General features: G+C 41.2%; 1 protein-coding gene across 5 annotated transcripts in view; it reads right to left on the bottom strand.

Annotated features, from left to right (window-relative positions):
• LOC133525413 (amidophosphoribosyltransferase-like) overlaps nt 1-17,699 on the bottom strand; it is a 41,306-nt gene that overhangs the window by 12,312 nt on the left and 11,295 nt on the right. For 3 of the 5 annotated variants that reach the window (XM_061861669.1, XM_061861676.1, XM_061861685.1), the window contains exons 3-7: nt 5,599-5,707; nt 4,635-4,781; nt 2,969-3,092; nt 2,318-2,448; nt 1,919-2,037 (exon numbers count right to left, since the gene is read on the bottom strand). In XM_061861669.1, coding sequence (XP_061717653.1) covers nt 1,919-2,037; nt 2,318-2,448; nt 2,969-3,092; nt 4,635-4,781; nt 5,599-5,707 — 630 coding nt within the window. Of the gene's footprint in view, nt 1-1,918; nt 2,038-2,317; nt 2,449-2,968; nt 3,093-4,634; nt 4,782-5,223; nt 5,510-5,598; nt 5,708-17,699 lie in introns of those variants that run through there. The other 2 variants (XM_061861662.1, XM_061861693.1) reach the window with 2 other exon arrangements.

The following is a 17,699-nucleotide window of genomic DNA, read 5'->3' on the forward strand; positions in this document are numbered from 1 at the left end:
ATATATGAAGTCTCCGAAATGTTTCCATGTAGATGTTTGCAATTTTGGAAACTATCCGACGGGGGAAGCGCCCTAGCGGTATGAGCGTGCGACTTGCAATCCGGAGGTCGCGGGTTCAAACCCCGGCTCGTACCAATGAGTTTTTCGGAACTTATGTACGTAATATCATTTCATATTTATCAGTCGCTTTTCGGTGAAAGAAAACATCGTGAGGAAACCGGACTAATCCCAACAAGGCCTAGTTTTACCCTCTGGGTTGGAAGGTCAGATGGCAGTCGCTTTCGTAAAAACTAGTGCCTACGCCAAATCTTTGGATTAGTTGTCAAGCGGACCCCAGGCTTCCATGAGCCGTGGCAATACGCGGGGACAACGCGAGGAAGAAGAAGAAGGAAACTATCCGACGGCACATCAGAGCTTGCGATAGTAAAACTCCAGTGAGCGCTGTCATGATACAAAATTATTTCGAATTACGTAGATGAATAGTTAGGAGTTGGGGGAAATTAATACCCCAAAAGGGTAGAATGATAAAGTATCATGCAGACACGTACACAGTATGAAACTATTTGATGACAACTTAAAATATTGCACAATTTACTAGATTCTGGTGATAATTTATTTATTTTCTTATCAGTAATAAGAAACAGTCGCAGAGGACATGGGCGATCATTTTGGGTCCACCATTTCATCACCGCGGTATTTTGGTACCGAAACGATCTTCATACCTTCAAGAAAAGAGGGTACTCCCGTCTTAAAGTCCGCGCACTTAAAACTTACAACCCCTCTGCTGTTGCAGGTGTTCATGGACTACAGTAATTGCTTAGCATCAGACGAATGTCTTCTCGTTTGCTTCCTCCTCCTCGCGTCGGTATCCTCATTGCTGAGGGTCGTGAAGTCCCAGTGGAATCAACTTTCTTCTGACGGCATCTCGCCATCTCTTTCGGTTCTTGGCCTCGTGTAGTGCGACAGTTGAGTGTCTAGGGTGGAACGGATCTGATCTGCCCATCTTGTTGGACTACGACCTCTTGGACGTTTTCCATCAACCTTGCCAGTAACGATGAGATGTTCTAGATTGTGGCCTTCTTTCCTTGCTATCATCATCATCATCATCATCATATCAGCCTTTTATCGCCCACTGCTGAGCATAGGCCTCTCTTCTAGTACGCCACTTATCCCGGTCCCGAGCCAATCTCATCCAGAAGTGACCCGCAGTCTTCCGAATGTCGTCCACCCAACGAGCCAACAGACGCCAGGCACTCCTTTCGTCTGAAAGCGGCCACCATTCCGTTAGCATTTTGGCCCCACCTGCCATCACTCTGCCTGGCAACATGTCCCGCCCAGCTCCATTTTAATTTGGTAATGACGTGTCCGACGTCTTGCACCTTGGTGCGACGTCGTATCTCGACATTCCTCACTCGGTCTTGAAGTTTGATGCCGAGCATGGCGCGCTCCATTGCTATGTGGCCGAAAAACTCCAAAATTCTGCATTCTGCTTCCTACTTTATAAAATTAATAATAATACTCAAATGAGACTGAGCCGGTCACGTCTATCTCATGCATCTGGAGAGATGGGCCAGCTTAGCCACCGAGTGGACGCCGGTAGAGTGACGTGGACGGGGCAGGCCCAAACGGAGATGGCGGGATGACCTGGACAGCTTCCTGAACTGGTCGAAGGAGACACCAAATCGGGAGTCGTGGAAATCCGTTGCCCATCAATGGGACACTCAGATAGGCTAGGGAAAAAACTTAGCGCAGACCATCTCGGGATGTATCATACTGGGCGGTTGGATGGTAGCCCCTCTTGTATCCCTAGATTAATTTGTCTTATTCTCATAGGCCCCACGCACACTTCCCAAGGGCCCGGGACCAGCTGGTTCCGAGATATGAAAAGAAATACAATTAATAATAAAAAACAACTTACATGAGGAGCCTAGGGGCAGAATCTTGCCGAGGCAGAGCGGCCGGTTGCCGTACGGATCCCTCACGGCGTATATTTTGTCTTTCAGCATTATCACCAAAGAGTAACTGAGGGGCGCCAGCCTGAGAAACAAATTCAATTTACATTAATAAACAACAAATTTAAAATCTTCCGAAATACAGTTACACTTAAGAATGTTACTTACACTTACCTTAGGTATAAGTGTCTTGTAGTTAGTGACTTAAGGGACCTACATTGAAAGTGACATCCGTCTTCAGAACGTGACCTCTTAAGGAAGTGACCTATTCCGCCTAAAGGATACGTAAACATGTATAAAATCACCAAAGAAAATAATCTGACAAAGAACTTATACATTCGTATGGTATCACAAATGCTAAGTACCTCATGAGCTGGTTGATCCTGGCCGGCCAGTCCGGGCCGTCCGTCTCGCCCTCGGGGGGGTTGAGGCACAGCGCTTGTGTGATCAGCTCCGAGTCCGAGTGTGTGGAGAGCCCTACGCCTCGGCCAAGTACCTGAGAATGGAGAAATGGGTGTATTTGAGACAAATACTTTTCGAATGTTATCTATAGTCGTGGGTGCGGAGATTGCCGATATTGACTCCAGATACCGAGTTGCAGTGGCTAGGAAATTTGTTTGTCTGGGGGTAGACGAGAAGAATATTATTGGTGGGGTACCATAATGGTACCACAGATCCACTCATCATCTTCCTAAGACTGGAGCACTTGACAAGTACGCCGTTGTGTGCCAGGGCGAGCGTGTCTACTACGAACGGTTGGCAGTCCATCTCAAAGCGACAGTACTTACCCATTTTAACCCATAGCAGATTGGCTGTACTAACCATCTTTCTAAGACTGGAGCAGTTGAAGAGTTCGCCGTTGTGTGCCACGGCGAGCGGGTGTACTACGAACGGTAGGCAGTTCACCTCAAACGCTGTGACATAGAGTACTTAATCTCGGGGTCTAGAGGCGAGACAGTTCATAGAGGCGCCCTGTACCACTAGGGTACCATAGATGACAAATTGGCTGTACTCACCATCTTCCTAAGACTGGAGCAGTTGACGAGTTCGCCGTTGTGTGCCACGGCGAGCGCGCCGTGCGCCGTGTGCACTACGAACGGTTGGCAGTTCACCTCCTCCGACGCTGCGGACGTCGAGTATCTATAGAAAATAAGAGCAATTTGAATCATACACGGTGATATACAGTCTGGCTAACCAATTTAACTGTTGTAAAAGATGGGAAATACAATAAACTCTTCATGAGATCGTCGATCGTAAACGTAACCATTGAAGTTACTTTTATGTAAGTTCTCGATATTTCAGGGCTATAGCAAGCAATATCACATGTTAATACGTGAATACTATGCCTTCTTTACCATAGTGTTCTTTACCATACCATAGTGGTCTTAATAAATATAGAAACAAATTTCTCTAAATTTTTAATTTTTAATGTCAACATCGATATGACCAAAAAGGTGAAACACATAAATACATGAGTTTATCATAGAAATAAATTATTAACAGTTTGTAATTTAATTTGTTTACAATAAATATAGACCACTTATTCTCTTACTTACGCTATGTCCTCTTAGGTATGCATATAAAGATAAAGTTCATATTAAATAAAATGTCAGTATTGCGTAATAGCGACGTGCATAATATACCGCGGGCCAGGAGCATATTTAGTCAGTCATCGCCTCCCGGCTGATACTTTGTCAGATGATAGTTTAGATGCTGTATTAAACTAATAAAACCGTCAGCCGGTTCTATCGCGGTGGAATGACCGTCAGCTGTAAAATGAACATGTAAGAAATATGCGCCTTACCACTTTATGTGCGGCAAAGTATGCGTAATGTGTAAATTGCGTAATCCGTTGATGACTTCAGGCGTTTACGCCTAATGACATGCTACTTGAAAAATTTCATGATTTGTTATTGCTATCATAAAAGGTATAGCGCTTATTTTTTACATGTTCATGCGACCAGCTGATGTTCTTACCACCGCGATATAACCGCCTGACGACTTTTTTAATAAACAACAGCATCTGAACTAATATTTGACAAAGTATCAAACGGGAGGCGATAACAATTTCGTTTTTCGTTTTACGTGTTTCGGTGGCTGCCATCCTCAACCCACCAACGGAGCGGCACCTGACGTCCACGAGGGTTCATCATACCTAGCCGTTAACCACTACACGAGTTTTCAGCCGGGAGGCGATTAGTCATGGAAATTGTTCCTGGCTCGCGGCCTATAATAGTTATTTCTTTGACAAGGAAAACACAAAACAAAATTTTTCACTGCACCAACACGAGGAAAATACTAACTGTAAAACATTACAATTACAGATCAACTTCTAATGAACGTTTATTTATCATTCAACATCATCACTCAAGTCAATTATATTTACTCGCTCACTCTGGTGGATAACGCAACTTCTACTCAGTTTTTGAAGTATAAAAGCCTTTACCAGCTCGGCGTGATGAAAAATGAACTGTCGCTTGCGGTATTTCCGGACCGATACGACCTTCAAACCTTCAAGAAAAGAGCGTACTCCCATCTTAAAAGCCGGCAACGCACTTACCCCTTTGGTGTTGCAGGTGTCTATGGGCGGCGGTAATACCTTACCATCAGGTAATCCGTCTGCTCATTGGCCTCCTGTATCATAAAAAAATTAAAAATAAACTACATAAACAGTGAACTGACCTAGTGTGACCAATGCCGAGGTTCCCCTTGAGCTTCTTCATGGCCTCGTCGTTGAATATGTTGTTGATGAGCCCCATGCCTTTGTGAGAGTTGAATGTGCGGGCACTCTTGCCCTCTGACGTCACGATGCCGGCTGATTCTTGGCCCCTGTAAACATACGAGTATAATACAACATCAGTTAACAACAAAAAAATGTTTTGGTACGCGCTTTAACCCGTTGAACGCCATACCTATTGTACGCGGCGCGTCATTGTATACCTCGTCGGAATTACACTAATATATTTATTGCTGGTTATATTCTAAACTTTCAAATCGGTGAGATCGATTCCTTTTTACAAGCTTTATTGTATTACAAGCTTTTATTTACTTTCACCTGACTGTTGTGTTTGTAATCAAATCTTGCAAGTTAAATTTGACCCACTTCCCGGTTTCCGATGAAGCTGAAAATTTGCATACATATGTAAGTCGGGTGACAATGTAATATTATGGTACCATCGAGATGATCTGATGATGGAGACAGGAGATGGCCATAGGAACTCTGTGATAAAACAACGTAACATTCGTATGTGAGTCCTGGAGACAAACTAACCTGTGCTGGAGGGCTACGAGTCCCAAACAAATGACCTGCCCCACGTCGACCTGCGTCGGCCACTCGCCGGTGCCGATGGCGCCGAAAACGCCACATTCGTGTGTGAGTCCTGGGGACAAACTCACCTGTGCTGGAGGGCTACGAGTCCCAAACAGATGACCTGCCCCACGTCGACCTGCGTCAGCCACTCGCCGGTGCCGATGGCGCCGAAAACGCCACATTCGTGTGTGAGTCCTGGGGACAAACTCACCTGCGCTGGAGGGCTATGAGACCCAAACAGATGACCTGCCCCACGTCGACCTGCGTCGGCCACTCGCCGGTGCCGATGGCGCCGAAAACGCGACATTCGTGTATGAGTCCTGGGGACAAACTAACCTGTGCTGGAGGGCTACGAGACCCAAACAGATGACCTGCCCCACGTCGACCTGCGTCGGCCACTCGCCGGTGCCGATGGCGCCGAAAACGCCACATTCGTGTGTGAGTCCTGGGGGCAAGTTTACGATGTTATTCACCATTTGCCATTTTTATTGCAAGGAAGTAAGGTTCACCGGTAGTTAGTTAAATGTTTTGTTGTTGGTACATCAATATAGTCTGTCAAGCCATTTCCGTCGGTAGAAAAGCGCGGCAAATTAAAAAAATGTAGGCGCGAAAGGTTATCAATCATCCCATAGAAAATGTGAATTTCGCGCCTTTTTCTACTGACATATAAGAAATTATAGGTGGTCCTTGGAACTTTACCAAATTACTGGCAGGCACTTCTTACAATAACATATTTATTGAATTTAGGCAAACATTGTTATGACATACGACTTTAGGCTTAGACAGTGGGAAGTAGAGTGAAGTTCTCAAATTTGAATTCCGTTGACGAAGACATTCAAATTTGAGATACTACATTTAATATAGCTTTGTCAAGCTCGAGTCGATTGCTCATAAAACCTCTTCACTATAACACACGCCCTCAATCGAATCTGCTTGAAGCATTAATTCTCAACAGTATTCTTGTTCAGTCAAAGCAATATTTCCAAAAAGAAAGAATTATTTCCTAACGTAACCAATAAATAATTTCAACATACAATAAACAAAACATAACACAACCTGTAAATATGACTCATATTACATACATGTAACCTCATTAAATTTTATCGTAGATAAATTCCCACTCAACAAGGTAAGTACTCAAATATTCCTCCAGTCCAATTGGGATGACATCACTACACTGCAATACTCCCACTCGATTTCATGCATTATGAGACTAACTATATAACAGTTATTTCAGTTTCTTCCTCTCGACCCGTCACCACTAAAATATAAATAAAGGCATTACCTTTATTCACCCACTCGACTCAACACTAATCATATGTATAATAAGTTCCATTCTCCCTATCTATAATTCTAATATAAATTATAAGAACGGATGTACCAATGTACAAGCGAGCGGAGCGGCGGAAATTGCCGAAATTTTGAAATGTAATAACTATAAGAGCCTCGGTAGAGAGTACTATTTTGTACTATTTGGCGTTGAAACTCTAGGTCCATGGGGTCCCAGGGCGCACAAGGTTTTTGCGGAAATCGCGAAACGTCTGGTTGACGTAACTGGTGACCGAAGAGTGGCGGCTTCCTAATACAAGGTATCAGCATTGCGATACAACGAGGAAACGCCGCCGGCATACTTGGTACAATGCCGTATAGAGCCTATTTTGGATTTAAGCTAGTTAAATATAGTAACACAACTGTATACATTATGTATAATGATATTGTACATAAAATGCGTTAAGTAAATACCAATTATAAAAATATTTAAATACACACTTAGAAACAATACTCAAACATATTTTCAGAAACTACGTAAAACTATATTAATTTGTAACTCTTCTTGGATAATGAGGTTAAATAAATATTCAGTTATCCCTTACTACTAATCCTAAATGAACTTTTTGCTTCTAAGATCATCCACAAATTACCGTCTTATATTTTTCAAGTGATTTAATTTCTTCTTCTATAGCTTGTTTTCATTTGTTCTTTTCTTTTGATTCTATTGCCTCCTCGTAGATCAACATCGATGCTAAAGTATCATAACTAATCAAATAAGCCGACGGAGCCACGAGTAGCACATAGTACATATCCTATTTCTGGACAGTTTGCCCTTCGGGTATCTGAAGCAACCTAACGAACTTATCCTACGTACATTAATTTAATGCGACTACCGTCAAAACATTACACATGAACTATCTGCCTGATCTTCCGATCGGCCGCCGACGTATACAAACTGCCGAGACTTCCTCGATCACTGCATGGGTTAATGCACAATTGATCTCGTCAATGAGACCTAATATAAAACAAGACGTATAGGTAGCTTTATTTAACATTCATAAAAACCTCGCCAGTTATCGTGAGTAAACCTATGGGTCAAAATTCTTTTCGGTCTTGTTTCTGACCACTCTGTCACGCTTGTATCTATCTATATCTTCTATCAAATACATTAAGTTATAGTACTATTTTTTTATACTACGTCGGTGGCAAACAAGCATACGGCCCGCCTGATGGTAAGCAGCCTCCGTAGCCTATGTACGCCTGCAACTCCAGAGGAGTTACATGCGCGTTGCCGACCCTAAACGCGCCCCCCCTCGTTGAGCTCTGGCAACCTTACTCACCGGCAGGAACACAACACTATGAGTAGGGTCTAGTGTTATTTGGCTGCTGTTTTCTGTAAGGTGGAGGTACTTCTCCAGTTGGGCTCTGCTCTAGATCTGGAATGACATCCACTGGCTGTGCCCTACCACACAAAGCGAGATGACATTCACAATGCCCATACCTCTCTTTTGGAAGTAGTTTAAGGACGTACCCGGGTCCGGGTACTAGTCGGCATCTCCAAAAAATGATTCCACACCTCATTGAAGTGCCGGCACTTCATTGCGTTTAGTACGTCTCCGACTGCTGGCGAGATGCCAAAAAAGTAACGAACAAAAAAATTTGAATGCCTTTATGCGTTATGAAAATGTATTCTAATAATATCTAGAAACATAATAAGTCTACTGCGCAAAATGGTTTTGTTTTAAGCTTATTAAGATTATTTTGAAACGTCACTTTAAATTAAACACTTGCGGTGGTACGCCATTTTCTTTGGCGCATGGATTACATTTCGCAGATGTAACATGGAGGTGTACTAATGATAATCTACCATATTGTTTATACAATATATACACAAAAATGAAAAAGCTATTGTTAACTTGTAATTTTTTGAAGTGTTTTTGCGACTACGAGTACGAGAGTCAAACACAAAAGGTTTTAAGACTATTTTTATAAATTTTAATATAAGTGCATTGGCAGTGTCACAAAACAAAAATCATTACACTTTAATGGAATTTTTTTTTTTTATCTAGATTCTTTACAGTACGTATTTAGGCAGAAAATGAAAAGTTGTCATAACAGTTTCGCTTCTGACTAGCGATTATTCCTAAGCTTAGTGACAGACGTCAAACGCCGAAAATGGCGGACACAAGTTGTTCTCGATAGCGTGTCTAGTACGTAGTACATTTATGTCAATTATCAAATAAACAAAATTTCATCTCATACAAAAAGCTCGACTCCCGTCACATTTTTTGGGGTAAAACAAGGTAACGAAAAGAATTTTGACCCCTATACAGATTGTGTTAAACTGCGTCATAAATAAATGACCTTCTATGGAACGACATTTATTACTATTTGGCAGCTGCTAATTTTCAAATTAACAATACGTCCCATACCCGCTAGGAGGGCGCCACAGTCATTCACGGACCGAATATTTGCCGAATATGGACAAATGATCATTTCAATTATAGTTCGTGGCATCCACGATGACGCGCAGATTTGCCAAATCTAACCTTTAATAACATGACATTACGAGTCAAGGCACGCGTCTTCATGAATGACACGATCTATAGTCCATTTCTACGACAATTATTACAGCGAGTCCAGCTCCCGTGTAGCGTTTGGAATCGCAGTCAGGACTCTTTTATGTAATAAATGTAAAGAAAAGGGCTTAAGTACAATTTAGTTAATATGTGCATAAACTCTCCCTGTTTACAAGGAACTCTAGACTGTACGCATGCGTGAGGCTATTGATCTAGGTTGCCTAGGATGCAACGGGCTGCATCGATCAGGATTCCAAGGACTTCGGGAATATTCCAATACATTACAGGCCTATGTTTATTTACTTTGCAGTCGGCGTCAGACATATCAAAACGGCAGAGGTGATCAAAAATATCTGAACACGCACTCTAATGCAAGCGGTTTATTAATACGTTCTTTTTCGTTCTTTGGTTTAGTATTTTATTTTTAGTGAGACAATCTCATAATACGTAGTTGTTGCCTAAACTACATGATTTAGTCATACGTGAAGAGCATAAAATAATTAAAAATATTGGGCTATTTGAGATTTAGCTAAATCCCGGTTCCGGACCCTGCTCTAATGCCTTGACGATAGAGACGTGTTCGTATTCAGATATTTGTGAGCGTATTGCACGCTCCGATATACGCGGCGACTACAAATAGCAACTACAGAGTGCGAAACCGTCATATTCCCATGGAAATAATAAACTGTGGTGGTAATTGGACAAACATCTACCCTTAAAAAAAAAGGTTGTGTCGCCGTTATACTTTGTCGCTGCCCAAAAGACAGGCAGAGTTAGCTTAGAGCCCGACCGCGCTAAGTTTTCATGCCAAATGCGACATACGTACGCACTAGACTGACACTAAGGGCGTCAGCTAGCTGGCGCGGTTCCACGGAGCGGGTGAACGAGTTAACGAAACATAGTGTAAGCGCCACTAACTGGCGCGGACGCGTGCGACAGCTTCCGCGTCTCCATATGTCAAGCGCGACTTCAAGTATGGATAATGCTAAGTGGTCTGATGCGTAGCTTTTAGGGCGTCTGCTAGCGTGGTCGGGACAACGCAACTCCAACGAACCAAAAAGGAGTAAAAGAGAAAAAAGCCCCTATTTACGAACCTCGGTGTTCGCGGTAGACCCTCAGAATAGATATAAAAGTCTGGAGATCAATAATGACCTCACGACAGTTGTGTCTCAAGCGACTCAACTGTGCAGCGCGCAGTTTGATGTTAAATAAATATTGTAATGCCGCGCAAGAAATTTGACCTATAGATTAGAATTTTATTTTAGATAATCAAAACTTCAAAAGCACTAATTCAAAGCTGCGGGCGTGCTATACTTATGGAGAATGCACAAGTATCAGTGATAAGTCTCATGCATGTGGACTGCTTTCCGAAGTCAAAAAGGTACTCCGAGCAAAGACTAACCTCCTTATTCATAAATGTACTAAGTTACGATGCCGCTGATAATCGTTTGTCCCTTTCCATCATACCAACACGTCGGAAAGGGACAAACGATTATTAGCAGCATCGTAACTTCAGTACACGTTTATGAATAAGGGGGTAAATCTATACTCAGAGCTTCGTCTATATATATCCCGTCGCCGCGCAAGTCACGCTAAGCGGCCAGACATGGACAAAGTTTATCGCACCTTTGATTTGCCACATGGCTAAGTAAATGACGTCGGCATTACGAACTTCATGATGAAATTCGCCGAGGTCAGATCAGCTGACGACCCGCGATAAGATAAGCTACGGGACAAATTAGTATTATCTTCTGTCAAGTTCTTATCGACCTCAGATGTTTGGCTATCTGCCTCGTAACCATGGCGATGTTTTAAATAGTTGATTAATTATGTGAAACGTGCTTGGAAACAAGCGCAATAATGGCTCAGTTTCATTGGCCGAGGGGGCTCGTGTGTGGGGTGCGGGAGATTTCCTTAAAGCATGCCTTAGGGCCCGCATTCGGAGAACTGTTTTCGTTAGTCGATAGGGCCCGTATGCAGGGTGCGAGAGATTTCCAAAACGCATATCATTATGAGTTTCACTAGTCGTTATACAACCTTACCACCTGCGGCATGCTGTATATCGACCGATCGACTTATCAGTTTCACTAGTCGTTATACCGGCTGCGGGGAGTCCGCATGCTTTATATATACCGACCGAGTTATCGACCAATGAAACTGAGGCAAGGGTAAGTAACCCATTGACCGCCAAAGACGAAAACTGACGCTGTCTGACCAAGTCACGCCGAACACGACAGGCGTGGCGTTCTAAGGGTTGATTAACATTTTTAAAGCCGACCAGTAATATATGATCACGCGCCATATTGCGGAATTTCTTCGGAACTAAATTTTTATACTAAACTGAACTGTCACCCTATACATGAGAATAACAGCGCCCTCTTGACAACGATCATATATTCTGGTCGGGCTTTAACTGAATATTATACAAAGTGTAACAAAACTAGTGGGGATCCTTTTAAGCAGATAAAAGGTATTGTGTTCTAATTGTTTTTCCACCCATTTGTGTTTATTATAATTAAAGATTTATCATTAGGAAAACAAAAGAAAAATTATTATGACGCTAAAATTTTTTGGCCTTTGGTGGTTTTGCCGGCTTAAACGACCCGCTCAATAGAAGATTTAAAAAAAATGGAGTCATGAAAAATGTTCTTCTACTTTTTCCTATTCGGAACACGATATCAAATATGCCCTTAAACGGTTCCCCGCTATTTTGTTACACTTTATTTTTTCAACGTTAGAGTCCGTGCGGAAAGAGAAGAGTCGTGGAATGTATGGGGCCCAATACGTTCCGCGACTCTTCTCTTTCCGAACAGACTCTAATGGCAAAACACTCACACAACAACTACTTGTAAAGATAACTATACTTGTTTATTACTTTTGCGTGATTAAAAAATGATATAAAAGTCTTGATTAATCATTACTAACGATGAAATATCAAAATAATTATTCATGCAACACGTTTTGTGTAGGCTACACTCTACACTGCAACTGTTAGCGCCAATTAAATATTACAAATTAAAAGACCTTTTTTAAATACTTGTTCTTCGCTAACCGAAAAAAAAACATTTTTGATACAAACTTTTATCGCTGATTATACTTTTCTTTCAACTGCAACTAATACTCATAGAGATTATTCCAATAAAAAAGTAATAGTACAGTCAGCATCATAAAAATTGTATCGTTTGTGGACAGCTGAATAAGGAGGACAACAACAAATGTGAATATCTATAACTGTACCCTTTTCAAGCAAATAAATGATTTATGATTTAAAAGTAGCGGATCAAACAACGCTTAAAAAATATCTACCATATTTTGGACGTGAATTTTAGAAATTTATCTACATTTAGAGAAAAAATCCGGAACATCAGATACTTTTGGCGTGTTGTTGCATCCGGTACTTTTAATGCTGACTGTACTACCGTACAGAAAGGAAACGTCCTACAAATCCGAAGTTTGACAGCGATTCAGAGCAGAATCGGGTTGTCCCATTCTAATCTATGGAACTCTCCGGCTATTTAGGGTTATCAAAATTCATTTAATTATCTTCGTGGTTGTGCACACAAAGGAACGTAAAGTTGTGTCAACCCTAATAGCAGACTGGACGTCGATCTCGATACCTCCCTCGCGGGAGGTATGAGTGGCCACTTCCGCCTTTCGGCTGCGGCGGCTATCGCGGGTCGCTCCCCACCGACCGGTGGAGAGGTCTATTGGCCGTCATTTGGGGGACGGTGTGTGCTGCTGGTGTGTGGGCCAGCTCTGCGGTACCGATCGTCACCCAACCCCACGACCCCTAGCCTGGTGATGCCGTTTGAGCGGGGCCAGGTTTCGGGGCCCTTATAGCAGAGCAATGCTGAGCTTAATATATACACATATAGTGCTCAGCCACTCCCTCCCTTCCCTCTCCCCTAGGCTTCTACGAATCCCGGCAACAAGCATCTGAAGCTATGTACCGTACATATATATGTAAAGGTAATGATTATATCTTTGACTCGACTATGTACTAACAGCAACAGTTAATTAAACATGGGTGGACCTTATGGCTTTGCAATAAGGTTTACGAATTGACAAAATATTTTTCACCACACCAGCGGCTGTGATGCCTATCACGTTCAAACAAATATGTAAGTGCGAAAGTGACAGACATAGTGCCAAGTGATAAAAATGTGCTACAGCCGCTGCTCGTAAACGTTCTCTTTGTACTTCAAAAACAGATAAGAAAGTTGGATTTTATTCACATTGTGGCAAAGTATTCTGATGCTAATTTTGAGTTGTTGGTTCATATTGGCTGATAGAACTGACTTTTAAATGATGATTTTGAACTATATTTAATAGCGTTCGTTTCAATTTAATGTGTAATGTTTTATAGTTAGTAATTTAATTTCCTCGCGTTGTGATAAATTGTGTATGACCCGTCTGTACGCACATTCTTCGTCTATTCTATCTAATATGTAACTTCCAGTGTCACGCGACATGATAGAGATAGACGATAAAAGCGCAGCCATCGTATTCATGCATAATATTTATACTTTAATGTGTTTATAAGTTTCAATGTTACATAAGCCTATCTTTTACATAAATATTTGTTTGGGGTCATCCATTAATTACATCACACGTTTAGGGAGAGGGAGGGGGTCAAGAAAATATGACATGTTGTGACAAGGGGGAGGGGGGAGTCACAAACTTTGTGACGTCACTTTAATTTAAGCATCAGTATTATCAGTAACCGAAAATTTATTTAAAGATTTTTATTCGCTGCACAGTTAAATAAGAAGTTATTGGAACGATATTGTTTTTATTCGTTTAAATTTTCTTTCCTAATCAGTTTTGGGTTATAAAATTACTAATATTTCTTTAATCAAAAATATTTTGATAAAATATTTATTCAATTTGCCGATTTCGTTGAAAACAAAATTGCCAAAAATGTGACGTCACACAGGAGCCAGGGAGGGGTCAAAAAATCTAGAAAATCGTGTGATGTAATTAATGGATGACCCCTTTCTTATTTCGATTATGTTCACCCGAACAAGGCAAAGACAAGTTAACCTTTTGATCGCTATAAGTCATAAACAAACACATCAACACGCCAAGGTAATGGGCGCAAGCCAGCGAATGTAAACTTTACTTGAAAGAATGGAAGGTAGAGGCAAGGAACAGAATCTCCTTAAGCAGAACTGTTGCAAAAGTGTCCAGCTGTCAGCTATAAATAATTGTTCAAAATCTCTCCAGAGTAACGCTAGCTAAGAACATAGGCGTTATTGACGGAGTGAAGTGCGCTGTCTGATTAGATTTTTTTCTCAAGTAGTCTAGGTATTGTAGCGATACCTATTTATGGTTTTTTGTCAGACACTTTTTGGTATATGGAGATTCTGTTGCTTGCCTCCACCTTCCATACTTGAAAGTGTAAAGGTTACTTTGACAGCGTCCGCCATAAAACCTATAGCTGTTCCTGTCACTGTGGGCACGACTAGTAACGACGACTTTAGATGTTCTTGGCGTTCAAATGTTATACAGGGTAGGTAGTTTTTAGTTTTGGCTGTCACATCAATGTTAGTTTGGCCACAAATCATGCTGCCTCCACCTTCCATACTTGAAAGTGTAAAGGTTACTTTGACAGCGTCCGCCATAAAACCTATAGCTGTTCCTGTCACTGTGGGCACGACTAGTAACGACGACTTTAGATGTTCTTGGCGTTCAAATGTTATACAGGGTAGGTAGTTTTTAGTTTTGGCTGTCACATCAATGTTAGTTTGGCCACAAATCATGCTGCCTCTTTCTAATGTATGGCACTATCCCTTTTGGCTATCCAGAGTTGTCCAAATTAAGGTAATTATCTTATCTGTGATTGTGCACGCAAAGGGACGTCCAGTTGTGCCAACCCTAATAATTGCTCGGACCAATGCTGAGCCGAACGGAACCGAGAACGCCCACGTTCTAGTGTCGTCCCACTGGTATGGCGCATGGCCTGATACACATAATTCAATTGGAAAAATGACTAAGACTAAGAAATCCTGCATTAAGACCACTTCTTTTGAACAACTTTAAACACAAGGTAATTCGCATATGCCAAAGCAAATTGAATTAAAATTCGCAATGCAGTCTACAGAATAAGCTAAGTTACACTTTGTAATTTTTGCTGCTGGTAAATCGTCCCACTTTGTCGCTTGCCATAAGGACGCGTTGACAGGTAATTCGTATAAATATACAAGCAATTCTCCGCCTTATGGCAAGCGACAATGTGAGACGTTTTTCCGGCCACGGTCACATATTACAAGCATTTATTTACATCTGTCTCGTTGTCTGTCTATAATCAAATCTTGCAAGTTAAAATTGACCCACTTCTCTCTTTCTAATTAAACTGAAAATATGCATACATACGTAAGTTGGTTGACAATGCAATATTATGGTACCATCGAGCTGATCTGATGATGGAGACAGGAGGTGGTCATTGGAACTCTATGATAAAACAACTCAACATAATTTTGTTTGGGGTTTTTAGAACTGTCTCGAAGAGTACCAGTTGCCTGTGGAAAGAAAAGTACAGTCAAAGAAAAAAGCTTGTGTTAAAAAACTTATTTCATTACGGAACTAAGTTCTGACGTCAGAACGACCGAGGGCTAACCTTACGTTTTGGTACATGCGAGCGGACGCTGTCACTGTTTTCATGTGCTTGCTTGCTTGCTTGCTGTGCATGCTTTCCTTTTACACACTTCAAGTATCTTTAAGCGTCATTCTAGATCTGTATACTTAAAAGGTACCTATAGTGTGACGTTTTCCCGACCTTAAACGTCGTAAGCGCCTCGTTAACAGCATGTATATAACACCAATTGCTGTTGAAAGGGTAGTGAAACACGACACCGACCTAGATGTTCGGCGACCTTAATGGGCACTGGATTTGGTTCCTTAGACGCAGTAGGTATAGGTATATCAGATATATTATATCTATATACAAATAGTAGGTAAGATAGTATTTCGCATCTACCAATAAAGAACAATATAAGATCGAAACAGAACTTTTCTATTTGGACACGCTTTATTAATTTGAAAGAGATGGATGGATTGTCAAGAAAACTTTGTAGCCACAGTAAATTTACTGTCATGTTTGGGGTCATCCATTAATTACATCACACGAATTTCTAGGTCTTTGGACCCCTCCCCCCCTCCTTATCACACTTGGTCACATTTGGCAAACCCCTCCCCCCTGGTGTGACGCCAAATTTTTACATTTTTGACAAAATAAATATTAGTAATTATAACACACAACCGATTGGGAAAGTAAATTAATCGCATAAAACGATTATCGTTCCAAAAACTCGTTATTTAACTGTACAGCGAATAAAAATATTAAATAAATACTGATGAATTTAAAGTGACGTCACAAAGTTTGTGACTCCCCCCTCCCCCTTGTCACAACAAGTCACATTTTCTTGACCCCCTAAACGTGTGATGTAATTAATGGATGACCCCTTTCGACACATGATTAAAACTTTTAGAACGCCATTTGACTTTGATCCTCATTCCTTCACCGACATGTGTTAAATTCCATCTCACAGAGCATAGGCCAAAGGTATGGCGGCATCGTTTTGAGCGATGGCGCCATAACTTTTGGCCTATGCCCGGTAAGATTGTTTTAATCATGTGTAAAGATGGCAGTAAATTTACTGTGGCTACAAAGTTTTCATTCTCAATCCACCTTTGTCTATGTTGTAAGTTCATAGTTTCTTGCTACCCAAATGTTGTCTAGAAGATCGCTTCTTAGCGATAAGGCCGTCTGTTGTTACCTAACTGTTAAGTGTTTTTTTTTCATTTCCTGTTTATTTTTAACTGTATGGTGCACAATAAAGCTTTAGAAATATTTACTTACTTACTTACTTATGTGAAATTCTATTTGGAAGTGGCACCAGTAATCCGACATTTTTATCCAAGCAAATAAGCCGTAATTGCCGCGTTATTAGGAGATCGGTTCCCTACCCTTATTTTTTTGATAAAAATTGAAGTGTCGGCTGTATCGGGTTACTGGTTTCCTTGTTAGTCACTTTTTTTATTTATAGATAGGCAGGCGTTTGACCACGATCTCACCTGATGGTAAGTGATGATGCGGTCTACGGTGGAGCACTGGTGTCACTACGTTACCTACAATCTTTTTCACATGGCTTGCGTACGGTAACAGCTATCATCTCCAATATCTCCATGAGCTCCTCATTCTGGACGGGACAATTACGAAACCACAACTTGTCCCGCACGAACAAAATATTTTTAATTTTTCGTTAGGTTACGAAAATACCACACTTTTCGTGGCAGATTTTTTTAAGACATTGCGAAATTGTATTTATATTGTACATAATAGAAACCAACAAATTTTATCGAAACCAGATGAAAAAAATTGACAACAAAATAAACACTATTCTTTTATTTGCCTGAAGTGATTAGGTATCTACTCTTCACTTACATGTTCACGAAATAAAATGACGAATGTGTTTTTTAAATGCTGTTAAATTATACTCTGGCATACCCAGTATGTCAGTAGAAAAATGCGCAAAATTTAAATTTTCTAAGAGAGAACAACCTCAGGCGCTTACTTTTTTTATT

The sequence above is a fragment of the Cydia pomonella genome, chromosome 1 (assembly GCF_033807575.1).
Source record: "Cydia pomonella isolate Wapato2018A chromosome 1, ilCydPomo1, whole genome shotgun sequence".
NCBI classification, from domain to species: domain Eukaryota; kingdom Metazoa; phylum Arthropoda; class Insecta; order Lepidoptera; family Tortricidae; genus Cydia; species Cydia pomonella.